This window comes from Drosophila albomicans, chromosome 2R (genome assembly GCF_009650485.2).
Source record: "Drosophila albomicans strain 15112-1751.03 chromosome 2R, ASM965048v2, whole genome shotgun sequence".
In the NCBI taxonomy this organism is placed as follows: domain Eukaryota; kingdom Metazoa; phylum Arthropoda; class Insecta; order Diptera; family Drosophilidae; genus Drosophila; species Drosophila albomicans.
Genome location: NC_047631.2, coordinates 30,724,102 through 30,735,448, shown reverse-complemented (window position 1 = coordinate 30,735,448; position 11,347 = coordinate 30,724,102). Strand labels below are relative to the sequence as shown.

The following is an 11,347-nucleotide window of genomic DNA, read 5'->3' as shown; positions in this document are numbered from 1 at the left end:
CTCATCGCTTGACAAAAGCTGACTGCTGTGTATGAGTTGCGTGTCTGGGCTGAATAGGTGCAAACACAAGTGGCAAGTATAAGTACGAATTATAAGAGTGAGTATTCGTCATGTTGGAGGAAAAACATCGTCGAAAAGCTGATTGCTATGGCGATGATGTGTGTCTTTGCTAAAGGCGCTTGTATAAGTTTGAACACTCATGTTATAAGTATAAGAAGATCTCTTACGGCTCAAAATACAACAAATTTGAAAATAAAAGCAGTTTCTTGCAATTAACATTGTAATAAAATGTAGACTCGCAAACAGAATAAAGTTTTCACACATTTTACTTAATTAAAACGCCATAAATTTGCCATGGCAGTCACTTGTCTCCAACTTGTCTCCCACTCAAGCGAGCTGCATAAACAAAACAAAATGTAATGAGATCTGTGTAATTCTAGAACCACATAGCATTTGTATTTTGCGAGGAGAGAGCAGAAGGAAACGATGAGTAACTCGCGCAGCGACAAATGTTTGGCATGGGGTTAAGATTGGGGTTAGAGTTGGGGTAAGGGTTTTGGGGTATGCGTAGTGGAGCAAGCATGTGCTCTGGCTGTGGCAGGGAAAACACATTTCGAGCGTGGAAATTGTTTACAAATTGTCACCACTTGTGGGAAACGAACTGCGGCACTCGACTGCGCCAGTGATCTGCACTTGGTTGCGCTTGCAAAGACTGTGACAACTCTTTGATATCGAGTTACCGGCTGCAAAAGCAATAATATATGTTATATACTCGTTTAGTACACAAAATCCACAATAAAACTGAGGCGCAGCTACACTCAAAGTTGGATGGGAAGAAAGGGTAACAACGACTAGATACCCTGGATTTAGGGAATGAGAATAAGATGATGAGTTCTTCTTAGTGTAGTTAAAAACCGATTTACGAATGAAAAGTAACTTCTGATTTTAATTGATAGTAATAATAATTTCTTTGTTTCAAAGACTCCTCAGCTCAACTAAGCTCCTTTAAGTTAGCTAAACGAGAATATATTGATCAGCAAATATAGAATTCATTTAATATATTTCTTTGGAAGCAATAAATTCCCCTTAATTCAGTTAGCTTGCATTCTTTATAGGGTATGTAAATATCTTGTATGTTTATACATCATATCTATATGATATTTACATATGGTCATTATTCACACACACTCACGTAGTAGGGCGACAGAGGCAGAGACAGAGACCGCGAGTCAGCGAGTGAGGCGACTGAACAACTGAGCTGCGCATTAAGCACATTTTAATTAATAGGCACTGTAGCACTTCCCAGCCATCGAGCCAGACGTCGTCGTCGTCGCAGCTAGCCGGCTTGCTTCACCCAAGCCCAAGCGTGGCGCTCAGTCTAAAGAGTCGCGCGAACGTGAAAGATGTGGCGCAATGGCAACAGCATAGAAGCTCAAATCATTGAATTGGACAACAAAACAAATAGTGAAATCAGGCTAAGCCGAGATTGGCATTAGGATTTTGGCTTTCGGGCTGCAATTTGGAACTCGTTGTCATGTGCTGGTGTGCACGTGTCTATTGGACAGTGTTGCAGAATCTCTTTGCGCGCTTCTACAACAATCTGACGGAGCAGCAATGCGACTGCGTCTGTTGTGGCTGCTGCTGTTGTGGCGATTATCGTGACGTCGACGCTGATAGCGAAGCTGGCGAACGGGTTTCAGCATCGATTGTCGATGACGATCAGCAGCTTAGAACACAACACGATTATGTCATAGTTGGTAAGTGCTGCGCTCTCTCTCTCTCTGCCTTTCGCTCTTATATTGATCTCATTCTCAATTCCAGATGATGCCGATGCGAACTATGCGGAGATCGAGTGTCGTCAGATCGAAACCGAGGCGTATTACTTCACCGTGGATCGGGCCACAGCGGAACACATGCTCGAGGGACGCGAGGATGGCGCCTGTCTGGTGCGTCCCTTCAAGGCGACGGATGTGTGCATCAAGTACATTGTGAGCATCTATGCAGGCGAACAGTATTATCATCTGTTTGTGCGACAGATCGATGGACGTCAACGCTACGGCATCGGACAGCTGAAGCCGCATGAACGTCACTTTCCCTCGCCCTGCGACATCATCGAGTTCTACGCTGAGCACGCGCTGCTCTGCACCAATAAGCAGCGCAGTCAGAGCATTCGACTGAAGCCCATCAGTTATGCTTAGTGTTAAGGTTATCGTTTATTTTGGGTTTTAGATATAGAGTAAGCATAAATTATGTACAAACTGACTTAAGGTGTAAAGTAAGGCAGAGCAGAGCTCAGGGCTCAAGTGGCCACAACGGCCTTGAAGGCGCACTGATTGTTCTGCATGAGCGCGGGCCAGAGGAAGGCCTTGATCAGATCCGAGCGACGATCCGACTGCGGATGCCGTTCGTGCTTCTCCGGACGCAGAAAACCTAAACAAAAATGTAGTAAATACGATTAGAATAAAGTTGTTAAATAGTTAACTAGCAAAACTAACCCAGATTGAAGTCAGTATCCAAATAATAAGGCGCCTTTTGGTTGATCATGCGCCAGGCAAGTCGCACACAGGCGCTGACAAAGTGCGTCAAGGGTGGACAAGATTCCAGGCAGGGATATTCGTGCAGCGTGGACAGCACCTGATTGAACACCGATCGCTCAATCTCGCCCAGCGGAAAACAGTCTGTGGTCTCGTGCAGATGATTGCGAACCGAACGATCCAAGGCCAGCGTCGTCTCGCTGCTGCTGTCCAGTGCGCAGTTGAGCACACGGCGCACCTCCAGCACCTTGCGTTCCCGCATGCCGTGGCACAGGCGAAAAGAAAGCTAACACCAGATGAAAGAGAGTGAGAAAAGGTATGAGAAATATGCGCAATCATTAGCAATGGTGGTTCAATAACTGCCCACAGCCCACGGCTATAATGCGAGCAACTCCCAAGCGAAACCAGCTGATCCGGCCAATTGCCAGTGTCATTCATCTCGCCACTTGTCTCTACTATTGGCGGCTGACAAGATCGAAAGTTATTCATCGAGTACAGCGGACAGCAGTCAAGTTCCAGTTCGCCAACGTAATCTTTGCGGCGCCCCAAGGCGACATCACTTTCTTCTATGCCATTTAATCAGTGCCACCATCTTAATCTTAGTCTCTAACTCCCTGTTCAACTCTTTGCCTCCTTGCTGCAAAATTGATATTTTGCAATAACAATTTGGCTACGAAACTGCAGCCCAGTTGCCTGCGGGCTGCAACCTAAGCTGCAACATCATAATCAATACTATTTTCTATTCGATTCAATTGCAATTTCATTTTCGATTTCGTTGGCTCTTATTAAATTGGACTATGATTACTTGGTTAATGCTAGACGAGACTCTACCCTGTTGTACTAAGTATATACTGATTGCATTGCTTAGCTTAGTTGTCTTCTTATATTACAGTACTCAACTGCTAAAAATATAATGAGTGAAATTTACCATAGCACGATTGAAAAATTCCATTTGTATAATTTTATGTTTTGCTTTTAAGCTTCTACATTTCAGCATAAAATTATACTTAAAATTAGATCTACATTTTGATATGAAACTATCAAAACATATTTATGCTTTATACGATCACAATATTATGTGATCCACAATCTAATTAATATAGCCATTTAAAATGCTAATCAAAAATATTCTCAGATTACTGAATTTATTGAGTACACATTTGACAGGAGAAAATAAGTAATTAAGATTCGCATTCAAGATGCGAAGTTCTGCTGATAAGTCTGTAGCTTATTAAATTTTCAATAGGTCGTCAAAGTTATGAAGAGTTAAATGAACCTGCAGCTTTGATGCTAATCAAGCGTAACCCAATTTAATTTCAGTGAATCTCACTAACGTCTTAACTAATCGATTAAACTACCCTTTCGAAAATGCAATGTAGACTCACCACAATCATGGAGAAGAGTATCTTGCCCTTCAGACTGTGTGCGTGCTTGAGCTGCGGCAAGCTGTCCAATGCCTCCAGGGCGTCTGCGCGATTCTCGATGTAGAGATTTCGATAGTGTGACACCATTTCGCTGTGGAGCAGAGAGATGAAAGCGTAGGCCATAAGTGAGAGTGTACAACTGAGTGTATCTGTGTATCTTCTTCTGTTTGTGTGGGTGACTGCCGCATTGAACCATGTCAAGTGGCAGCATCAGCATCAGCATCAGAAGAAGAGAAAACAGGTTCGATCTTAGATCGGTAAGATCTCTTCTCACCTGCCATCCTCGCTGGCCGAGTCGTCGGAGTGGTAGCCATCGCTGCAGCTGCTGTTGCTGCCACCACCGGCTGTGGCAGCCGTCGACGCCGACTTGTTGACAGCCACCGGGCTGGGAGGCAGACTCTCGGGTCCCATCATGTGCAGCACAACTTCGCAGCCTCGCGAGAAATTCATCAGGAGACCGGCAGCCGGACGCTTCTCGATGTGTGCCTGGGCATCGAGACGCTTCACTTGGCCCACACACGACAGCACATCCTTGTCGTTCTCCACACGTGTGCTGAGATTCTCCACCAGCGTGTACAGCTGCTTCAGTGCTGGCTTATCGAGCATCGTCAGCAGCGTCTTATTGTCAATCAGCCGCTGTTGAATGTCGCCATAGTTGATGGCAAGCAGACGTTGATGGGAGGAATGTGCCGGATCCTGATTGACAGTCACCATGCTCAGCTCCTCCAGCTTGTGTATGGCCATCTTGTAGGTGTCCACGTGACGCTGCAGCTCCGTCTTCAGCGCCACATGCAACGATATCAGCTGACCCGACGCATCTGTCGTCAGACCATGCACGCCCAATCCTTGCACCGCATTGTCAAAGCTTCGACGACGTTCCCGCAACGTCTGCCTCAAACTTGGTTCGTATTGAGCCAGGGCGTGCAGCAGCTTGGAGCAACGTTGCCGCAATCCCGACTCGTGGGGATTGGCAAAGAGACGCACCAGCTGCCAGGCGACTGTCTCGCTGGGCACATCCGGCTTGGGTGTCGTGTTAAGGGTGGTTAATCTGCAATAGAAAGAACATGTAAAATATATTAGCTAAACAATTTTAGAGCACCAAAAAGTAAGCCATGCAATTGCTTCCGGTAGAACATCTAAGTTTCACAGAAAATTGACTGATCATTATTCTATTACATTTTGTGAAATTATTTCTATTGGTTTCGAACTTCTAGTCTTGTACTTATTTTAATAACTTTGTGCAGACAGATGAAGACATCTAAAGCAAACTTTAGCTGCGTGTAGCACGAATCAGCATTGCCAGCCAATTTGGTAAGGCTACTAACTATTAAACTTATAAAAAGTATAGGCCTATTTATAGTGGTACAATTGCTATTGCTTTGTTTAGTAAACAGCTAAGTTTCAGTTTTCTTTTCATACATTTGAGTAAGAGAATGAACTTGTGGAGTAATTTTAGAGCAAACTTTTTTATACGTTCATTACAAAGCAGCATTGTTCGCAAATTTGGTAAGATTTGCTTTAATAGACTCTTAAGATATTGGTGTAGATATTTATAGCAGACAGACCAGCCATCATTAACTCTTTGTTACCAATGTCTTCATTTAAAGACAACTAAATCTATTATTGGCCAAATCTATTTTGGTAAGATTAGCACAACATTTTTATTACAAACATATAATAATATATACAAATATTTAGCTGAATTCTAATATAAATCTTATGAGCATTCTAGCCAAAGCAGCATTGTCAACAAATTTGGTAGGATTATCTCTAATATTCTTTGAGATATACAAATATATATTAGCGGACAAACAGATAGACAGATAGGAAAAAACCAACAATTTGACTCTTTTTTCCTATCTGTCTGTCTGTCTGGCCGCCAATATATAATGGTATATTTTGGAGAATATTAGAGCTAGTTCTACCAAATTTATTGATAATGCTGCCAATTACAAATTTATCATAGATCAGTAAGTGAACTTATCAAACACCCTCACTTTTTAAGACTATCAGTCATAAAAATGTTATGTACCTACCTTGTGTAAAAAGACTCCAGCAGATAAGCGCTGTGTGGCAAGTGTTCGAGCAGCAGATCGATGGGCAGCTCTGCAATCACAGAGTGCAGCACCGATGGCCCTAGACGACCCACAACGCCAGCAGCTTCGCGATACTGTCTCCCCTCCGAGAGGAGCATGAGGCGACGCAGCACCTGACGTGGACTGGTGAGGAATTCGCGACCATCGCGCGATGGACCGCGAATGCGTTCCCTGCTGTCGGCCATGGACATGCAGAGGGATGGGCACTGGAATTGCGACTGCGTCTGGTAGATGGAGTCCTGATGGTTCTTCAGCAGCAGCTGTTTTCTGTCAACGACGAATCCGAGTCGGGGAATTACAACAGACTCACGTTCGGATTATGGCTATTGAATGTGGGTTACGTGATGTGTGTGTGTGGTGTGTTTATATTTATATGATGGATTATGCTGCTTTATACAAAATGGTTCATGCAGAGATGCAAAGATGCTGAGATGCAGAGATGCAAGATGCGATGCGGGCAGCTTACAGCAAGTTGGGTTCCATTGCGGCAAGAGTTAGGAATGAATGATGGCTACGATGTTGGGCGTCAGACTCGGTGACAATCTCTGACGTTTGATCTATGCGTAGTTGGCACTGTTGTCGACTGCAAAAAAGAGTGAAAAACAATTGTTAATAACAAATAGGAAATCTGTCTCTGGGTAAGAATTCGTGGACGCCCACAAAACAATTGCCGCTTTCACCATTCGAGGCGGTCCACATAACTTATCATAACTTAAGGCAACTCACGCATAATCACATTCGAACACTCATACTCGCACTCACATTCACAGTCAGACACTCATTCGAATTGTTCAGGAAGCATGTGAGTTGCGAATGCGAATGCGAATGTGATTGCCATTTTATTGTGGGAGTTTTTTTTTGTTTGTTTGTTTGCATTGCACAAATGACAAACTAGGAAAACACAAAACAATAAGACACAAGCCAAGGCAAAGGAGATGACAACTTTACGCGTTTGAAAAATATTCAAAAATTTTCAACAAACAAAATGTGATACAAAATTCAATTAAGAAAGTATTTTTACTTATACAATACTTTACAAATAATACATCAGACCAAATATCAATTAATGCAATTATGTTTGTTAACAAATTAAATTTATAAAAGTGACATATATTCAAATTCATTTCATTTAGTTTCTATATAAAGGAAATGCTATATTATGTCTTTGTGTATACTATAAATAAAAAAAAATAAAAAAATAAATAATATAATAAAAGTTTTCTTTATCCAAAATTTATTAACTAATAAACATGAATTTATAAAAAGGTATTCAATGAGTTGACATGAAGCTCTATTAATATATAATTACTTTCCTATTGCTAATTCCTTGTCATATATTCAAATTTAAGCCGGAAATGAAGTGGCCCAAAGCTTTCATAACTGTCAGCATTTATTACTTAAGCATTTGTAAATCAACTTTAATTGCTGCTTAAAGTATTATGTAAATAAATTGATAAAAATCATATAAAATGCGGCCTATTAACATAGTAATGCTCATTTTTCAATTTCAGCTTTCAAGCTATCATCAACTATTATCATAAATAAAGTGAATTGTAATTAAATGAATGTTCAACTGTTTTGCATGTTGTAACATCATTGCGATCATCATTAATAAATATAGATTGTGCTGCAAAGTCTTTAATCAAATAACAGCGCTCTACAAAATTGAATTTTGTTCATGTTCTTGTTAAATGTTTTAAACAGATTTTCACCTGTTTTTCTTTGAGCTTGGAGAAATGCATTTACATGGAATTCGAGCGCCAATGCGCTGAAGCTGAACTAAAAACGGGAACGGGAACGGAAAATGGGGAGGAAGACAAGAGAAATATGTTTGTGTTACCAAGAATTAAACATTTTATGTTTGTTGTGGAGTAACAACAACACCAACAACAACAACAATTGTGGACAACAAGCTGCATATGAAACGCAGCCAAGCGCAGCAAAATATTGTGTAGATCTCTGCTGTTGGCCAAGTTAAGGTGGTTCAGGTTGTGGCTCAGGTGGTGGATAGTGACCCACCCAAAAGAGTTCAAGCTGTGTGTGCATTACTTGAGCGAGGTTTAACGGGCAGGTAGACGCCTTAATTGAAGGCCCTCCTTCCCTCCACTTGACTCTCCCTCCTCTCCAATTTGCTCTGTGTGTGCTTTGGTTTCGTTCTAAGTGCGCTTTGGCAATAGCCAAGTGGCCGCAAAGCGCCGTTAGCCAAGAAGCCAGCTGCCAAGCCGCCAAGGTGTGTTACGGTGAGAAAAGAATTTAATGGGCTGGATCATAACTCGGAAGATAACCAATTAATTAAAGGCTGGCTATGGGAACCAATAGACAACGTGTTGCCAAAACTGTGCATTGGATTTGTTTGCTCTTTCACCACTTGAGCTCAGGCTGCGAAGATGCGAAGATGCGACGAAACATGACGGCCAGCAAATCCACAAGATAAACAGCAGGCAGACAAGCTGTGTGGGATTTTTGCTGAGCTCATGCAGATGCAGAATAACAACAATAGAGCTAAAGCAAACAGATTTGCAGTTACACACGCACAGCAAACAAACACCGCAACAAGTTGTTGTTGTTGTTGGGTCAGATAAAAAAAAGTAGAAGAAAGGGCGCTGCGATTACAATACAATTATGCCACATGGGGCAGGCACAGCGACACATTGCAAGACCTATGGCTATGACACCTGAGATCGGTTCGCGCTTGGCTGAGCCCTAGAGCAGAGCTTCTCTCTCTATCTCTCTGTCATACTCTGTCTCTTATGTAAGCTAAGGTGACAGTGCCAAAGCTGAGAACGGAAGCGCAGAATTCTGCGGTTATGCTTTTAGTTACACTCTTCGAGTTTTCTAGCAGAGACGGTTTAATGAACCCGCGCTCGTCAACAGTGGAAATGTGAAATGATTTGTTGTTCAAGCCAAAGACAAACATGCTTACTCTTTTCTAGCTTCTAGCTTTTTTCTTTTAACGAGTATTATTACAACAATTTGTTACGAGTGTTGGGCCATGATACCAAGACACAAAGTTTCAGGCCAACAAACTTCTAATTGCCTTTGGCCACTTGCATGCAATCGAGCGACTTTTATAACGAGCTCTTCTCTCTCGGAGATGAAGCCAAAATCTTTGTGCTGATGGGCCTGGCGTGCTGTTGTCATTAACATTTTATTATTATTAACAATCTCACCTGTTGCAATTAGCAAAAAACAAAAAAAAAGAAGTTATTTAGGGGGCAGAACTACCGCTAAGGTTGTAAATCAAGCTTGACCCCTGAAATTGGGTTGCAAGACAATGCGAAACGCCACGCAAATTTATTTATTGTAATGCCACCACACAAAATTTAGCATAGCAAAAGAGCCAAAAGCTGCGCTCCCAATTTTGGTCAACAAAGGCATTAACAGTTACCACACACAAAAAAAAAAAGCACCTGTGCCCAATTCATCGTGTATTTAACTAACCTTATTGATTGATTCGAAACACACACACTCACAACACTTAAATCATCATCTAGCTGGAGGTGTTGCCCATAACAGGAACCAGACAGACAGACAGACGGACAGACAGACTGAGACCCCAAGCAACGTTCTATCTATTTTTTGTTGTCCGCACTGGGTTACAAAGCTCATTATAATTTTAATTTGACAGCTCTTGTTCTTCCAAACAATCTTATTCATATTAAGACGACTCCTCAACTTCTTCTTCTTTTTCGTTTTGTTTTTGTTTCTGGGCGCAATTATTGTGAAAATATAAGACAAAGATCGCAACAGTTTTTTTGTTTTTTACAACGCCCGAAAGTGGGTTAATTTCATTCAATTAGAATAGACAGATCACCTCTTCTTTGCTCATCACTTCTCTTTATAAGAGAGTAGTATATCTTTTTACATATTTCGCTTTTTTTGTGTTTGTGCTTCCATCACTTTTTATCTATTTTTACTTTTTAATGACCAGCTCAAAAGTTGCGCTGCTAATTGGGCGCGCCCTCAGAGCTAATCGAGAGCTGAGCTGACCTGCTGTCTATATACTACTATGGGAAAGACAATCTCTGGGCGCATAAATTAACACTGTCCGACGTTGGGTTGTCAATGAAGTGAAATTTTGTTTTCGGACAGTTAGGAATTTCAAATATCTCTTGTATTTACAATGTTAACTTACTTTCAGTTCTTGTTGCTGTTTTGCTCTTTGCTGTTTGCTATGCGACTAATCCGTGTGCAGCAGCAAATTTTCACAATTTTCACTTTGGCAGTCGACAGCAGCAAGCAACCAAAAAAAAATAGAAGGCGATTACCGATTTACCAGGGCAAGGGCAAGAGCAAGAGCTCGTGGGGTCAACCGCAAATCAAAGCGTTCACAGTAATTTGGCTGCAGTGACAGCAAACATTTTTGCACTTCATTAACTTTTCAAACATTTGCGGCTACAAAATTCTTGTCACTGCCGCGCACGTCTCTTTCGCTCTATCTCTTTTTTTCGCCACCATTCACAAACGATTTACCACCATTCACAATGCAATGCGCACGCGCCCCCCACACTCACAACGAACAGCAACAACGACAACTGCGCTGTCAACGCGTTCACGACAACGAACGAACCTGCTGCAGCTTGGAATCTTTCACTCAACGATTTGTGCAGGCGCAATAAACACACACACTCACAGAAAATTGTGGTTCGTGTTTTGAGCTGCAGACCGCGAAATCCAACCGAACGAACCGAAAGTCAAATGCAGACTGAACGAATGTCATGACCGAAAAACTGCCAACAGGTAGCATCATCGTGCATGGCGCCCGGACAAGCGAAAGAGCTGGGAGTTGGAGCGAGCGAGAGAGCGAGAATGAGTGCGCGACAGTTGCAGAGAGAGCGACGACAGCGCAGTCGCGCAGCCCGTCTCTGTGCATGTGTGTGAGTGTGTGTATGTGTAGGCCATCGCACAGATGCTGCTGCGCCCAAAGTGGCAATTTGAATTGAGCGCGCCAAAAATGCTTACAACCAACTAATAGACGTTGTTTGTTTGTTTTTATACTGTGTGTGTGCAGAAAGGTGCTAGAGGGGAGTATTATTACAAAATTAATTAAATAAATAAATATTAGTGAATTGCAATGTGAGAATGAAAATTGAAATGTGTATTGCAATTTGCAATTACAATACTATACATAATAATTGTGCAACTTCGTATACTATAATACCACAATTTGTATAATAACATATATGTTATATATACATATATACATATATATAATAAATATAACAAATATTATAAAGTATTATTGTTATATTATTATAATTTAAAGTATGTTTCTAATAACAGAAATTTACAC

The 11,347-nt window shown here is 41.7% G+C and overlaps 2 protein-coding genes across 2 annotated transcripts; one reads left to right on the top strand and one right to left on the bottom strand.

The window, feature by feature from the left end:
• The first annotated feature begins 1,288 nt into the window (after window positions 1-1,288).
• On the top strand, window positions 1,289-2,198 carry LOC117574857 (uncharacterized). Its single transcript, XM_034258873.2, has 2 exons — window positions 1,289-1,757; window positions 1,822-2,198. The coding sequence occupies exons 1-2, from the start codon at window positions 1,535-1,537 to the stop codon at window positions 2,196-2,198; spliced, it is 600 nt and encodes a 199-aa protein (XP_034114764.1). The 5' UTR covers window positions 1,289-1,534.
• LOC117574856 (uncharacterized) lies at window positions 1,936-10,747 on the bottom strand. The gene is made up of 7 exons (XM_034258872.2): window positions 10,190-10,747; window positions 6,521-6,637; window positions 5,995-6,321; window positions 4,233-5,006; window positions 3,920-4,049; window positions 2,496-2,820; window positions 1,936-2,430 (listed from the first exon to the last, which is right to left on the bottom strand). Exons 2-7 carry the CDS (start codon window positions 6,535-6,537, stop codon window positions 2,300-2,302), a joined length of 1,704 nt encoding a protein of 567 aa, XP_034114763.1. The 5' UTR covers window positions 6,538-6,637; window positions 10,190-10,747; the 3' UTR covers window positions 1,936-2,299.
• Window positions 10,748-11,347: the final 600 nt, after the last annotated feature.

What these genes read in the sequence shown, in the direction of transcription:
- LOC117574856 (XM_034258872.2), bottom strand. An exon ending in TCGGCCAGCGAGGATGGCAG is followed by an intron (nt 4,050 to 4,232) that starts GTGAGAAGAGAT and finishes TCTGCTCCACAG; the next exon opens with CGAAATGGTGTCACACTATC. An exon ending in TACTCTTCTCCATGATTGTG is followed by an intron (nt 2,821 to 3,919) that starts GTGAGTCTACAT and finishes ATCTGGTGTTAG; the next exon opens with CTTTCTTTTCGCCTGTGCCA.
- LOC117574857 (XM_034258873.2), top strand. Translation starts at nt 1,535, where the DNA reads ATGTGCTGGTGTGCACGTGTCTATTGGACAGTGTTGCAGAATCTCTTT. An exon ending in ACACGATTATGTCATAGTTG is followed by an intron (nt 1,758 to 1,821) that starts GTAAGTGCTGCG and finishes TCTCAATTCCAG; the next exon opens with ATGATGCCGATGCGAACTAT.